The sequence below is a fragment of the Gigantopelta aegis genome, chromosome 9 (assembly GCF_016097555.1).
Source record: "Gigantopelta aegis isolate Gae_Host chromosome 9, Gae_host_genome, whole genome shotgun sequence".
Taxonomy (NCBI): Eukaryota; Metazoa; Mollusca; class Gastropoda; order Neomphalida; family Peltospiridae; genus Gigantopelta; species Gigantopelta aegis.
Window position 1 is genome coordinate 6,981,211 of NC_054707.1, and position 17,096 is coordinate 6,998,306.

At 40.1% G+C, this 17,096-nt stretch overlaps 1 protein-coding gene across 1 annotated transcript in view; it reads left to right on the forward strand.

Annotated features, from left to right (window-relative positions):
- The first annotated feature begins 12,004 nt into the window (after window positions 1-12,004).
- Window positions 12,005-17,096, forward strand: part of LOC121381987 — a 32,946-nt gene continuing 27,854 nt past the window's right edge. The window contains exon 1 of the mRNA XM_041511440.1: window positions 12,005-12,473. Within this exon, the coding sequence (XP_041367374.1) occupies window positions 12,266-12,473 (208 nt within the window). The 5' untranslated portion in view covers window positions 12,005-12,265. The remainder of the gene's footprint in view (window positions 12,474-17,096) is intronic.

The following is a 17,096-nucleotide window of genomic DNA, read 5'->3' on the forward strand; positions in this document are numbered from 1 at the left end:
GCCCAGTTGTTTCAACTACTGATATATCACACTACGCGTAGCAATGATTGGGGACATGATCTACCTCAGTTAGTAGTGTGCCTGAGGTTCTTGGATCGTAGGATCGAACCCGCTCCGTGAATCCATTCTCTAATTGTGTCTTTTCCCCGTCCCAAACAGTGACTTTTATATCAAAGGCCGTGGTATGTAATATCCTGTCTGTGGTAAAATACATTTAAAATGCATATAAAAGATCTGCAAATAATGGCAAAATTTAGCGGATTTTTTCTAAAAGTATATATATGTCCGAATTATCAAATATTTAACATCCAATAGCTGATTATTGAGAAATCAATGTTCTCTAGCTGTGTCGTTAAGTGAGCTAGTGTAGTCTACTAATAACCCGGAAACAAGATGTCCAACACGAACGTGGTAATTAGCCTATACCGAACAAAAGAGATATTTGTCTTTATTTTGTTCAAGAAATCTGAAAACACGCAAATCCCGCAAACAGAACCATAGGCGTACGGGCCACCATTTTTGTAAGGGTCCAGGCTGGACAACAACGTTTTTCATATTAGCAATTAGGCCAAACGGCTATATATAATATAGGGTTGCAGACGTAATTCACATTACTCATGAACTAATTTTGCGGGTAATACATGGTAAAAAGATATCAGGTTAGCACATTTTGCCAGAATATCGCTATCGTTTTTGTCCCCGTCACGTACCTTTGTGAACAGCACAGCACAGCACATACCAGTTTCAAATACCAGTCGTGACTCACCCAATGAGGGTCGATCTTAATACACATAATCGAAAGATGCTAGTAACCGAGTATCTGTTATATTAATTCGCATTTCAGCTGCGAATGGGGAAGGGCAATGGATCCGATAAACTTCATAGCTACGATAGCCGATCCACCGACCCAGCAGGATAACACGAATTAAAAACGTGTAAAACTGCAACACGCTTAAAGGTCTACGGTGGAGTTGTCTACCTTGATGGCGAGCTGTCGGACTGATGGTTGAATCTTGACACCGGATACCAGACAAACATGCACTTTGACTAAAATCAACACTGACACATTATACAGATCGGCGTATGTGACAATACACGTCGTGGGGGTTTTGATGTTTTTACTTTGAAAATGTTTTTAATGTAATCAGAACAACATTGCGTTTGTTTTCACAATTGTGTGTGTGTTTTATTAACATCAGAGCACGTGCGTGTATATTATGCTATTAAACGTAAAATGATTTAATACGGCAATGTCACAGTAATTTGTGTGTTTTTTGTAAAATAACTAATTTATCTGGTCCTATTTGTAACATATTTAAATACAAACATTTCTGTTGTATGAAAAGAAACATATATTTTTTTGCAATAACTTTAATTGCAATAAATGTGGCTGGAAAAAGATGAAAGTTTTGAAAGTAGCCAAAATAAACTTTACTTTGATTCGTTTTCACTGCATCTCCTCGTATTGTAGGCTATACACGGACCGGTTTAGTCTGTTTTATGTGAACTATATGCAGAATACATAATCTTGCCTATCTTAGGTGACTCATTATTATCTTAAAACACCCACCTCCACATCACCCTGTCCTTAGTCCGTCACCCAGTCGTCCTTAGTCCATCACCCAGTCCTTAGTCCATCACCCAGTCCTCAGTCCATCACCCAGTCCTTAGTCCATCATCCAGTCCTTAGTCCATCACCCAGTACTGCCCATCACCCAGTCCTTAGTCCATCACCCAGTCATCAGTCCATCACCCAGTCCTCAGTCCATCACCCAGTCATCAGTCCATCACCCAGTCCTCAGTCCATCACCCAGTCCTTAGTCCATCATCCAGTCCTTAGTCCATCACCCAGTACTGCCCATCACCCAGTCCTCAGTCCATCACCCAGTCATCAGTCCATCACCCAGTCCTCAGTCCATCACCCAGTCCTCAGTCCATCACCCAGTCATTAGTTAATCATCCAATCCTTAACCTTCAATTGTTATGTTGACCACAAGCCATCACTTGTGGACACATGCACGTCTTTAGTGTTAACGGTTGTTTCATTGTACGACTGTGGGAGAGGGACTCATCTGAAGTCCTGTACATACTGTCAAACATTTCTTCAAAGTACCATCATATAAATGTGTGTGATATCGTTCAGAAGAAACGTGAGGGGCGGGATGTGACCCAGCGATAAAGCGCTCGCCTGATCCGCGGGCTACTTCTCCTTTTAGCCAGTGCACCAATGCTGGTATATTAAACGTTTAACACATTTTAACTGTACTTCACAACATAGGTACATGTATGATAGAGTGGGCGGCTTCTCCAACAAATGAATGAATGAATGTTTAACGACACCCCAGCACGAAAAATACATCGACTATTGGGTGTCAAACTATGGTAATGCAAACAAATAAAGTGATGATCAACATCAATATAAAATTTCAAGATTTAAATAAAACACAGTGTAAAGAACTGTGCAAAAATACAAATATCACAGATAGATACTGACTATTACTCAAAATTTCAATTGTATCTCGAAGAAAACAAGGGGATTTGTACTGTATTGCAATAAACAGAATTTGTTAAATTGTCATGAGTAATATGGAAGACGTTATTGCCGTGAGACTGACGTATTTTGTCCAAAATCACTTCTCACGCTTAGAAGCTTATACGTCCTTAAAAATATTTCTACAAACAAAAGTATTTAACGAAATACCGTAGTACATTCTGTTATTAACACATATAACACTAGGATTGGTTCAATATAATAGTGTTTTCGTTACATTGTGAAATTAATAATCATGGTTACCTAACAATTAGTGTCAAAATATGTAAGAAATGTCAATCATAAATGTCATTTGGACGATCCCCCCCCCCCCCCCCCCCCCCCCCCGCTGAAGCAAATGGTCCGCTTTCAAAACTAAAACATATAGGTTTATACATATGGAGTTTCTGGTGGTGCAAAAACAAAATAGAAAAAGGTCCACTTGGTTCATATTCGACCCCCCCCCCATGTCCAGATCACGCTACGCCCCTGCTATTGCTACCAGAGGGCTTACAATATATCTAATAAATAGTAATTCGGTGGAGGGGGAGCTTCGCCCCATCAATAAGCTATCCCCTACTAGGGCGCTGCCGTGAACCTAAGTGCCAGCTTTAGTGCGAATCTCAAGTTTTCAAACACTTGAGAGGGTTGACAGCTCTGAAGAGTTATGATGAAGTCAGCAAGCCAATTAATATCTTTATACAAAGACAATCCATGTCTTTATATATCAAATTCAAAGAGTATAAAGACAGAAGGAAAAAGGAATAAAGCGTTAATTCAGATGGTCTCGGGACTAAACACTACAGGTACAATTACAATGACCGTGGATATTAATTTGTTTCTTAAAGATAATCTATATTATTATTATTATTATTATTTTTTTTTTTACACCAGCTTGGTTTCTTCGTCTTCTGTTGCTAATTAAGTTCCGCTCCCAAACTGTTTTTTAATTACAAATGCCACACTCATCACAGAGTTATGATGATGTTTTGAACAGATTTATTGTTTGATAGTACTAGTATAAACGGGACTTTAGTGTAGTAGCATTAGTACAGGGAGTATCTCGGTTCCTGCCCAGTTCTCAGTGGATCATTTTGGTTGTTGCACGTCTATTCATTATTGCACGTCATATATCAAAGGCAGTGATATGTGCTGTCCTGTGTAATAAATGATTTGCTGCTAATTTGATAGAATAGCCCAAAGCATAGGCGTACGAGCTCCCATTTTTGTAGGGGTGGGGGAGGCTGACTTTTGTCCGAATTAAACAAAAACCTCCGAATCTGGATAACATTTATTTGAATGATGAAAATACATGGTAAAAAGATCTCAGGTTAGCACATGTTGCCTGAATATCTGTATAATTTTCCCCCGAATTTGATGTTTTACTCCTTATGGCCCAGAGAGAGAATGAGAGAATCAGAGAGAGGAGATGAATAAAGAAAGATAGAGGGGAGAGAGACAGAAAAAAAGACAGATAAAGAAGGAGAGAGAGAGAGAGAGAGAGAGAGAGAGAGAGAGAGAGAGAGAGAGAGAGAGAGAGAGAGAGATGAGAGAGAGAGAGATGAGAGAGAGGGGGGGGAGAGACGGAGAGAGAGACAGAAAGAGGAAGAGAGAGGGGAGACAGGGGAGACAGAGGAAGAAAGAGAGAGGGAGAGATACACAGAGAGAGAGAGAGAGAGAGAGAGAAAGAGAGAGAGAGAGAGAGAGAGAGAGAGAGAGAGAGAGAGAGAGAGAGACGAAGAGAGAGGGAGAGAGATACGGGGGTGTATCTATTATCTAGACCAAGTGTTGAAGTTGTGATAATTATATTAGACGTTTCGGGATAATATTACACTAATATTCATGCCTAGAATGCAGATGATTGCAATCTGGAATCTCTTTTACACACAAATATGCGTTTCTAGTGATCTCGAGGTTAATGCATGGATAGACACACAGCAGTAGGCTTGAAGGGTGATGAATAAAATGGAACTCACGCCGCAGAGTCTAAGATGTTTTGACGAGAACATAAACTGTTGTGCCAGAAACTCAAAACGTGGAACCGTGAAATCAATGGTTTCGGCGAAAATCTGCATACGGTGAAAAACGTAACTCATAATGGACTGAACACCAGTCGAAGGTGCACACGCCACCTGAGAAACATTACAACATGTTTATCTTCATGTTCCATTACACAGACATGTCTACAGAGTTAAATAGTTATGTCATAATTAGGTTACTTTCATTGCAAACACGTGTGTACGCTTATGGTATATGTTGAATTTGTGTGCACGTGTGCGTATGTGTGTAAGAGTGTATATAAGTGTATATATGTGGCTTTGTATGAGAGTGCGTGTATGTATCTGTACAATATGTATGTGTGTGTATGTAGGCCCTATGTGCGTGTGCGTGTGTGTATGCAAGTGAATGCGTTAGTAAGTGTGTGAATGTGCGTGAATGAGTGTGTATGCGTGTTTCTGACAACTGTTTGGAATATCTATTGCAAAATAAAACAAAAACAACGTTACAAAATGAAGGGGGTGGGGTGGAGGCCGAGAGAGATTATCTAAAAGTTGTGATAATTATTATAAACGTTTCTCAATAGTTTTACACGTATTGATTCAGATGATGTACAAACTTAAAAGTCAAAGTTTTTTATATTTAATTTTTAAAACACGGTAGCACATAGCATGACTTTTGATATGACTAAGAATGAGAACCAACAACGTGTTAAGATTTTCGGGGTTTATTTCTGTGATGTCTGGCAGAAAAACACCTAAACATATTACATTTAAGTGATTTTTGTCAAACATCACAAAACACTATATAACGACCAGTCTTCAAAAACATGTTCATAGGGTTTAGTTTTTCGGCGCGGACGTAGACACTAGTGATGAGGTGTGAAGAAAGTGTTTCCTTTTCTGTCGTGTCACAATCCGCTCCGAAAGGTTATTCTGGTTAAAACAACCCGTTTTTTGCTGTAGATCTCTTCCGATACAGTATTCTCGGGCTATTTATAGCATTTTGAAAACACATTTCCTCTTTGCAATTATTACTCATATACAACGTTTAGGTTACACACCGCCATTAATTACTCCATGCAGTTAATACAATTTCTATGTCTGAATATATTCTGTGAAAAATACAACACTGTCGAAAGGGTCATGTGACTACTAATTTTAGGGAGTGCTTTCAAGTACCGTGTAAACAAATCAACATAGGTCGACCACGAAATTTTCCAGTTAACAGCCCACATGCCCGAAAACCGCCTCGTGTTGCTGTTATACAAGTGACACTATATCACTTGTACCGTTGTTATCAGTTAGTACTACATATGACAAGTGACACTATACCACTTGTACCGTTGTTATTAGTTAGTACTACATATGACAAGTGACACTATACCACTTGTACCGTTGTTATTAGTTAGTACTACATATGACAAGTGACACTATACCACTTGTACCGTTGTTATTAGTTAGTACTACATATGACAAGTGACACTATACCACTTGTACCGTTGTTATTAGTTAGTACTACATATGACAAGTGACACTATACCACTTGTACCGTTGTTATTAGTTAGTACTACATATGACAAGTGACACTATACCACTTGTACCGTTGTTATTAGTTAGTACTACATATCGCAAGTGACACTATACCACTTGTACCGTTGTTATTAGTTAGTACTACATATGACAAGTAACTTCAAACCAATGGGTTGTTTAAATACTACAGAGGTCAACCTACCTGTAAAGAAAGATTTCAAAAAGCATATCAGAATCTTGTAGTATTTTGTTTTAATGAGGAACTATTTCCTAAACCGGACTATATTAAGCTGCTACAAGTTACAACAAGTAACCCCCCCCCCCCCCCCCCCCCCCCCCCCCCGCCTGTTACCGACTCCGGTCCGGCTGCTGGTGCTATTTTGCACCTGCCAGTGCAGGCGGTCCTTTCTACCACCCACCCCAACGCTTTCCTGTCCTACACGGAGGAGCCGGCCAAGGCTGTGCCCATGACAGGTGTGCGCTAAAGCAGCTTGCTCTGAATGTGCACGTTAGGCCCTATGACCTGACCTGACCTGACCTGTTTGTAAACGACTCTAAATACGGCAACAGTTTTATCGTTCTGATGCAGGGAAAACAACAACAAAACAACAACAACAAAACAACACACACACACCCAAAAAAACAAAAAAACAACAACAACAACAAAAACCCATATTTGTTATCCTTTTCTTTATAATATTGTTTGTTTCACTTTTGAGCTACGTCAAACGTATTTCCCATATGACATCAGTTACCATAGAAACATTTTCTAAAAAGCTCTATGTTCTTGTGTCAGTGTGTTTTAACGAGAAAAACCTGATTAGTGCAGAGATAGTCTGGGTTTGTTGTGTTTCTCTTCGTTTTATCCACATCTCGTGCCTTCACTCGTGCCATCCTTCCGTCGACATTCTGCAGACATATTTTCACTTCAAACATTCGTGGCATTGCTTCATCCACCAGTCTTTTAAAACTATGTAAAACAACCAGCATGTTTTTTTTCCAGCGGAATTCCACATATTATATTATGACTACACAACAACTAAACCAAAGTTTAAGTTTATTTAATTTAACAACACCACTAGGGCACATTGATTTATTAATCATCGGCTATTGGATGTCAAACATTTGGTGATTTTGACATAGTTTTAGAGAGGAAACCCGTTATATCGTTCCATTAATATCAAGGGATATTGTATATTCACCATACCACAGACAGGATAGCACATACCACGGCATTTAATATACCAGTCGTGGTGCACAAGCTGGAACGAGAAATAACCCAATGGGGCCACCGACGGGAAGCGATCCTAGACTGACCGCGCATCTAGTGAGCGTCCCTTTACCCTAATAACTAAACCAAGTGAGGAGCGATGAATGTCTACCAAGATCAGACCCAAAGAGCAAAATAACAGAACAAAAGCGTGCTGGCGTATAAAGATGTGTCAGACTTGATGTATCAAGTTCATTGCGAAGTATATCAATAAATAACAACTTGTAATAAGCGTCCAACAAAACAATTAAATATACTGAGAGAACAAAATAAGGGAGCAATTGATATTGTACACCAAGGTTCAGCTACCATTGGCGTCCTAATGTCTGTAAAAACCCACACCAAAGTTGTAATGTGGGACTGAATGTCAGTAATGTGAGACTGAATGTCAGTAATGTGTAGTTTACTGTCAGTAATGTGATACTGACTGTCAGTAATGTGAGACTGATTTCAGTAATGTAGGATTGAATGTCAGTAATGTGAGATTGACTGTCAGTAATGTGAGACTGAATGTCAGTGGTGTGGGATTGACTGTCAGTGGTGTGGGATTTACTCAGTAATGCGCGTTTGACTGTCAGTAAAGTGAGATTGGTTTCAGTAATGTGAGATTGACTGTCAGTGTTGTGGGATTGAATGTCAGTAATGTGATATTGAATGTCAGTAATGTGAGAATGAATGTCAGTAATTTGAGATTGATTGTCAGTAATGTGATACTGAATGTCAGTAATGTGAGATTGAATGTCAATAATGTGAGACTGAATGTCAGTAATGTGAGACTGAATATCAGTAATGTGAGACTGCATATCAGTAATGTGAGATTGAATGTCAGTAATGTGAGATTGAATGTCAGTAATATGGGACTGAATGTCAGTAATGTGAGACTGAATGTCAGAAATGTGAGATTGAATGTCAGTAATGTGAGATTTAATGTCAGTAATATGGGACTGAATGTCAGTAATGTGAGATTTAATGTCATTAATATGGGACTGAATGTCAGTAATGTGAGATTGAATGTCAGTAATGTATAATTGAATGTCAGTAATGTATAATTGAATGTCAGCAATGTGAGACTGAATGTCAGTAATGTGAGATTGAATGTGGGTAACACGGTTAACTCCTGACAGGGGCGGGACGTAGTTCAGTGGTGAAGCGTTCGTTTGATGCGCATTCGTCGATACGGGATCAATCCCTGTCGGTAGGCCCATTGTGCTATTTCTTGTTCCAGCCAGTTTACCATGACTGGTATGTCAAAGGCCGTGGCATGTGCTACCCTGTCTGTCGGATGGTGCACATGAAAGATCGTTTGTTACTAAGACTATATATTAAAATACCAAGTGGTTGACATTCAATATGTGATGATTAATAAATCAATGTGCACTAGTGGTGTCGTTAAACAAAACAAACTCTGTCCTGTTAGTGTTGATGTAATCCCTTATTTCTTTCCATCAAATCGGATTCTGGAGCTTGTCCCTGACCTAGATACTCTTAAAGTTAAAGTTTGTTTTATTTAACGACACCACTAGCTAGAGTACATTGATTAATTAGCCATCGGCTATTGGATGTCAAACATTTGGTAATTCTCACTCGTAGTCATCAAAGAAAACCCGTTACATTTTTCCTAATAAAGCAAGGGATCTTTTATATGCACTTTCCCACAGACAGGAAAACACATACCACGGCCTTTGTCCAGTTGTGGTGCACTGATTGGAACAAGAAAAAACCCAATCAGCTGAATGGATCCACCTAGGTGGTTCGATCCTGCGACGCAAGCACCTCAATCCCACTCCCTAGTTACTCCTGTGCCACCACCTCAAAACGTTTCCTTTGAATGCCCGGAAATATTCGCCTTGAAACAACAAACTGTCACGAAAAGGTTTTTAACTTTAGGCTATTCTACCGACCTGCACCTTTCAACTTTAACTATAAAAATAAACGTTTAAACAGTTTCTGCTGATGTTAACTTGATAAACTCAAGTATTCAACAGCGTCGACTCGGATACAAAACACCCAAAGGCAATCAGACGAACAAAGAGGAGACGGAGAAAGAGACAGAGATAATTGCATAAAGACATTGCACAACATCCCCCCCCCCCCCTCCCCCACACACAGCACTACCACTACCGCCACCATAGCAATACACGTCAGTAAATACTTCTTTTAACATCAAACATACCACATGCAGTCATCATACTGGACACCTTCGGCCCCTGAAAGGGGGCATGACGTAGCCAAGCGGTAAAGCGCTGGTCTAATGCGAGGTCGGTATAGAATCGATCCAGGTCGGTGGGTCCCTTGGGCTATTTCTCGTTTCAGCCAGTGCACAGCGACTAGTATATCAAAATCCGTGGTATGTGATATCCTGTGGGATGGTGCATATAGAAGATCCATTGCTACTAATGGAAAAAAGGGTGGCGCATACAAAAGATCCATTGCTACTAATGGAAAAAATGTAATGGTTTTTTTTCTCTAAGTCTAGATGTCAAAATTACCGAATGTTTGACATTCAATAACCAATGATTAATAAATCAGTGAGCTCTTCAGTTGGTGAAGAACAGCAGATCTTGTAGGTTTTATCATGCCTAATGTTACGCCAACCATTTATCATATGTATGCCTAGCTTCCGTTTGTGGCAGAAACATATAGATATTTTAGTGTTCCATTACTTCGGGTTTGTAGTAGAATCTGTGGATATCGCAATGCTCAATTATTATGCGTCAAAAGTGGATATCGCAATGCTCAATTATTATGCGTCAAAAGTAGAATCATATGGATATCTTCCATTATTTCGTATTAGCAGTAGAATCATTGCATACCTCAATGTTCCATTACATCGCGTTTGTAACAGAATCTATGGATATCGCAATGTCAGTTATTACGCGTCAATAGTATCATATGGATATCTTCGATTATTTTGTGTTTGTAGTAGAATCATATGAAAATATCTAAATGTCTCATTACATCACGTTTGTAACAGAAGCTATGGATATCGCAATGCCAATTATAACGCGTCACTATATGATATGGATATTTGTGAGTATTTCGTGTTTGTAGAAGAATCCAATATTCCACTATTTCGCATTTGTAATAGGATGCTGTTAATACTTTCAATGATCCATTGTACTGGGGGTGTAGTACAATTTAATCTATGACCACAGTACGTGTTATGCTGAATGACAGTAGTAGAGGTCTCGTAAACGCTGCTGTGTATACTACATTTAACCTTGCGTTCCCGTAATTGCCGATTGACTACGTACCGTCACTTGATATGTACCCACCATGTACCGGGTCAATATCACCTATATATGTCGGTCAACGGGTCGTAAACACGTGACACGACATTTAACATCTTTGACAGGGCGACTAAAGTGAAGGCAGGTAATGCAAATACGGCACTGTCAACACTACGCCGTCAACACTACGAGACTGGTTGACTGGTAGGTGCTGGGTTCGTATCCCAGTACTGGCTCCAAGCCAGGGTGGTCGCATAGAGAGGTTTAGTTTCGTTTTCATATCCAATTACGTTTTTCCAGCACGCTGTCCAGTCTATATGAGCCATAACCCACCATGACCGATGCCACACGACTGGTACATCAAAGGCTTTGGTATGCAAGTATTCTCCTGCCTATGGGAAATGAAGAAAATGCTTTATTTATCGACGCACTCAACACGGTTATATGGCATCAGACATATGGTTAAGGACCACATAGATATTGAGAGAGGAAACCCACTGTCGCCACTTCATGGGCTACTCTTTTCGATTAGCAGCAAGGGATCTTTTATATGCACCATCCCACAGACAGGGTAGTACATTCCACGGTCTTTGATATACTGCTGGAACGAGAAATAGCCCAATGGGCCCACCGGCGGGGATCGATCCCACACCGACCGCGCATCGAGCGAGCGTCTTACCACTGGGCTACGTCCCGCCAGATCTATGGGGAAGTGCATATAAAAAAAATCCTTGCTGTTTTAACGTTTGGAGTAGTCTATCGGACGGCATCGGGTTTTCATTCTTTCTCTGTATACTCCAAATGTCAGACATCGAGTAGTCGTAATTTAAAATATGCTGGGGTGTCGTTAAACAAATAGTATTTTCCTTTCCTATTCTGAGCAGATAGTTCAGATTGCACACGGCAACGTAGTTCTGTGTCAAGAATCTTCAGAAGGGGATCCACGATTTTGCAATAGGTGAAAGATTCTGAAAAAGGCACCAAAAATAGGCGATGCTATGAGAACTAGCATCTGAGAAAGACTGAACGTTTGGAGTCATTATAAACCATTGACATCAAAGAATACGTACGCTCTAGATATTACTCAGTGTAAAATAATTTTCCCAGACAGAACAATTGTCTCAAAGGGGGTGGAGCTTGAACCCTTTCATGGATCAGCTGGCCCTATTCATTGTTAATGGACTATAAGCACGACCACAGATGGAATTGAATGATTGCAGACATTATCTGATGACTTACCAAGCGAACACTGACTTTCTGTCTTGTCTCTGCCGATTGTCTTACACCTGCTAGGTGGGAGGGCGGGGTTTGTGGTGTCTGATGACACACAGAGGGCGTGGCTAGCGGTGTCCCATCACGTCGAGGACTGCGTTTTCCCCGAGTAAGCGGATTACAACAAAGCCACCGTTATGACTGGTCGCGGGTCGACCGTTATCATTGTAAACTGATAATGCATGCGCTTTCCGCAGCCCTGCGCGATCTCAAGACTCTCCGTGTGTTTTAGTCAGAACATCGCGGTTTTGAGAAACACATAACATAACGCTTAAGCTTTCTCGCTGCTGTTAAGATATTCTGACAGGTGTGGTGGTGTGTTACCCTATACACCCACCCACAGGTGTCATGTGACAGATGAATGTCGATTTCACTGCCACATTTTGACTGGATCTTACAGGACATTCCTGGATAACGGTTAACGTCACGGATAATGGGACACCTACCCCGACCCCCAGGATATCGGCGGGGGTCGAGTGTATGTGTGGTCTTTGTGAAATTCCTGATCGTGTGTCTGTGGGTGGAGGGTGTGGTTGGGACCTCACACATTGTGTTCACCCCCCTCGGTGCTGGGACCAGTGACGTCGCTCTGCTAATAGTTCCAGAGATTAATTTAGAAAACACGGCATATGAAGAGCTTGGTAAGTTACCATGGTAACATATAGTTATATTTACATTATTTCATGTTATATACGCTAAAAATGCTAATTTATTAGTGTGTCAAAATACTAAGTGAAATATTCTTTTTTAAATATTTAATTTACCGGTGGACCTAAATACTAATTTAAATATTTAATATACTGATGTATCAACATTATTTATTTACATATTCAGTTTACTGGTTTATAGAGTGTTTTAATTATTTCGCACGATTTACCTTGTACACCTTTTCTCTGATCATAAAATACACGGGACAACTGAACAAACGAAGTAACCCTTGCGGCCTTATTTAAAAATACACGGCTTGTGAATATTGAAATAATTGAAAACACCCCGTGATGGGATAAGAAATGCTTTGAACTTTGATTATAAAATGGCGAAAGATTTCTTTGAAAAAGAATTCCGAAAATATAAAGTAATAAGTGGAGGTCACTTGAAGCAACATTTCAAATTCAGTAAAGTATTTCTATGAAAAACAGGACACGGTCTCGGACACATTGTACACGGGGTGGAAATAACCTTTTATTGACTTTTATTGTCAGTGGAAATCAAAGTGGATAAAATCATATACTATATCTATAATAGTCAACAAAGCGGAGTGTCGGCTGTTCTGTGCGTGTTCGTGTATAATATGTTGACATAGAAAGACATATTTGAAATATTCGTTTAACGACACCACTGTACAACACATATAATCAATGCTAGTGTCAGACTGCCAACTGTCACGACGAAGTTGGCCAACTCGACGGTTGCGTTGTAATTTCCCCAACTCCTCCCGACTTGGTTGGTTGGCAATCAACAGCGATCATGATTCATTGTAAACTTGATTATACCAATCACGTTTACATATGTGGTACTTGTGCATGTACGCATGTACGCAAACATACACCGTCCCTCACACATACACCGCCCCTCTCACACACACACACACACACACAGAGAGAGAGAGAGAGAGATTAAGACCATATTGGCAATAGGACACGAAGTCTATTCTAACCTAAATAAAATCTTTGGTCAAACTAATTTTGTAACTTGTTTAATATACAATGTACTATGATTAGTTTGCTAATATTCTTCATTACAAATGTTTTATAAAACATATAATGCGGTAAAAATGCGATAATATTTCAGTTTTTATACATTTCTAATCCTTTTTCGACATCCTACGGGACATTTGCAAATTCAATAGCACCAAAACCAACCCTCGCCCGCTACCGACCCTCGCCCGCTACCGACCCTCGCCCGCTACCGACCCTCGCCCGCTACCAACCCTCGCCCGCTACCGACCCTGGTTGGTCTGCTTGTGCTCCCTTCACATGCTAGGGCGGGCGAACCCCTCTCCCAACCAAACTCTTTCCTGTCCTGGACAGAGACGGCGGAACTTTAGAACTGCGCCCATGACAGGCTTGCTCTGTGCACGTTAAACCCTATGACCACGAGCAATGGAGAATGGTAACAGGTTTCATCTCTAAGACTATATGTCAACATTACCAAATGTTTGACATCCAATAGCCGATAATTAATAAATCAATGTGCTCTAGTGGTGTCGTTAAACAAAAACAAAAACTATAGATGCAAAATAATGTTTTTCTTTCTTCTTTTACCGATAAACCAGCAAGCGATTTTTTGTATACAGATATATACTTTCCCACAGATAGGACAGTACATATTATCCTTTGATATACCAGTAGTGGAGCATTGGTTGGAATGAGAAAAAAAACGAGTTCAGAGAAGGCGATCGATCCTGCGATCCATCGTATCTCGGGCGATTACTCTCTCTAGGCTACACCCCGTCGTCGTGTGAATTCGTGAATTGCAGGACGCTGTTTACTGGTGGCTTTAATAATATTTCCCTTTACAAAGGTGAAACGTGAACACCTGTGAGGCTCGTAAATACCGCACGTGCTGGTCATAAGAGGGCGCTGGTAGCACGTGTTTCGGTACCGCTGACCGCACTGACCGCTGTGTCCGTGGTTACGCTCACACTAGTGTGTGCTTTGTGTTATGGACAGTGGTGTGGAAACATCTATTGGCAGACGGCCAACGAAACCAGTGGAAGCAACAGACGAATGGCAAATATAAGCAAGGGCGTAGCGTGGTCTGGACCTGGGGGGAGAGAGGGGGAGGTCAAATATGAACCTAGCGCACCTTGTTGTCTACATTCCCCCCTCCTCCAGACATCGGGGCGGGACGTATCCCAGTGGTAAAGCACTCGATAGATACGCGGTCGGTCTGAGATCAATCCCTGTCGGTGGGCCCATTGGGCAATTTCTCGTTTCAACAAGTGCCCGACGACTGGTATATCAGAAGTCGTGGTATGTGCTATGTAGTCTGTGGTATGGTGTATATAAAAGATCCCTTTCTACAATTGAGGTTTCCTCTCTTAAGACTATATGTCAAAATTACCAAATGTCAGACATCCAATAGCCGATGATTATTAAATCAATGTGCTCTAGTGATGTCGTTAAACAAAACAAACTATATGAATAGCCGAATGTTGCACTGTAAAAAAATGTTTTTAGCTTGGGGGGGGGGGGGGGAGGGGGATCCGTTTGACCCCCAACCCTAAGTAGGTCCCTGGTAAGAAATAATATTACTCACGAATGACATATAAAGGCTATGTAAGAAATACTATTAATTATAACACAGAAAAGAACGTTTAGGTACTGTTTATATTGTGCTTATGGGAACTGTTGTGCTAAGGTAGATCAAGGCAAGACATCTATTAGTACACACATTCCTCGACAACACGCCCTACCAAACCAGTGGATCTCCGACAGAAGAATGGCAAAAATAAGTAGTACTAATCGCAAATTACTGAAAAGAAAGTTTACTTTTTATATAAAAATGTTATGTGAAGGAAGATGAAGGTAAAACGTTTATGAACGTCACACATTCCTTGACAAAGACTAAATCTCTTTACTATCCATATGATCCAGAATAAACATACAGCTTGCTGTAAATATCGGATAACCTGTAACAATAAGTTAGAACGCAACTCGTATGACGTCATAGCGTTAGACAACATGCCACGGTAATGGTTTGATGAAAAATAAAAGTTTTAAATAAACAAAAAACTAAACAAAACAACAAAAAATCCCAATCCCCCAATAACAAATAACAAAAAACAAAACCCAACCCCAAACAACACACACACACACACACACACACACACACACACACACACACACACACCAGAACACCCCCCACCCCAACAAGTACAAATTAAAAAAACAAAAACAAATATAAAACAACAACATAAAAAAGAAAGAAAAGAAAAGAAAGACAAAAAAGAAGAAAAAACTTCAAATTTCACAATCAAAACAAAACTCTATTTTCTGAATGTTTACTAGCTACATTCCAGTTCTGATGATAAAATATAAAAATCTAGTTTATGCTGCTGTACATATATGATGTTCATGGAATAAAACACTTATATTAGCTAGTATAATAAACCCAAGCCTATGTAGTACCTCGATACAGCTTAGATACAGGTACAGATAGGTTGTATCGTACATACTTTATGACGCATATACTGTTTCACATCGCACATTTTGTTTGCTGTTTGCTTTTTTTCTTATTATATTTATGGTGGTTGATAATTGAATGCACGTAGACAAAAATAATTGTGATATTTTTGGTAGCACAGACATAAGCGTACGAGGCAGGGGTATCTTAGTGCTGGAGCAAAACCTCAAATTCGGGCAAAAATTATACAGATATTTTGGGGAAATCTGCTTAACCTGAGATTTTTTCACAATGTATTTCCATCATTCTACCCTCAGAATTAGTTGTAATCCATGGAAAAATGCGCAGTGATTCGTTTGCAACCATATACAGCTGTTTGGTAGTAATGCTAATATGAATAAATGTTGTTATGCAGATTCGGGCATTTTCGTTTAATTCACGCAAAATCTGAGCCTGCCACTACAAAATGGGATCCAGTACGCCTATGAGCACATAGTGGTATCACACATATGTGGGATCCATTTTAAAATCTTACTGGCTGCTTGACGGCGATGACCCGGATGCCAGAACTAAACAAACCAATAAAATGCAAAAGTTAATGAAACTGACTGATCTATGACGTATGTTAACTGTAAGTGCGCATGCTCCGTAAATAGATAATTGTGGTATTAAAATACATTTCTTTTAAACCTAGGGGATGGACGTAGCCCAGTGGTAAAGCGCTCGCTTAATGCGCGATCGGTTTGCGATCGATTCCCGTCGGTGGGCCTATTGGGCTAATTTTGGTTCCAGCCAGTGCACCACGACTGGTATATCAAAGACCGTGGTATGTGCTATCCTGTCTGTGGGATGGTGCATATAAAAGATCCCTTGCTTTTAATGAAAACAAAATGTAGCGGGTTTTCTCTCTATGGCAGTGTCAAAATTACCAGATGTTTGACACCCAATAGCCGATGATTAATAAATCAATGTGCTCTAGTGGTGTCGTTAAACAAAAAACAAAAACAAACTTTTAAACCTGGTTTGATGATGTGTTTGAACTAGACTGCTACTCGTGTACGATAGATACTATTCTACATTATAAATTGTTGTTGTAACCGTTTCCAACTCTCTGTCTTCCTAGTTTTTAAACACTG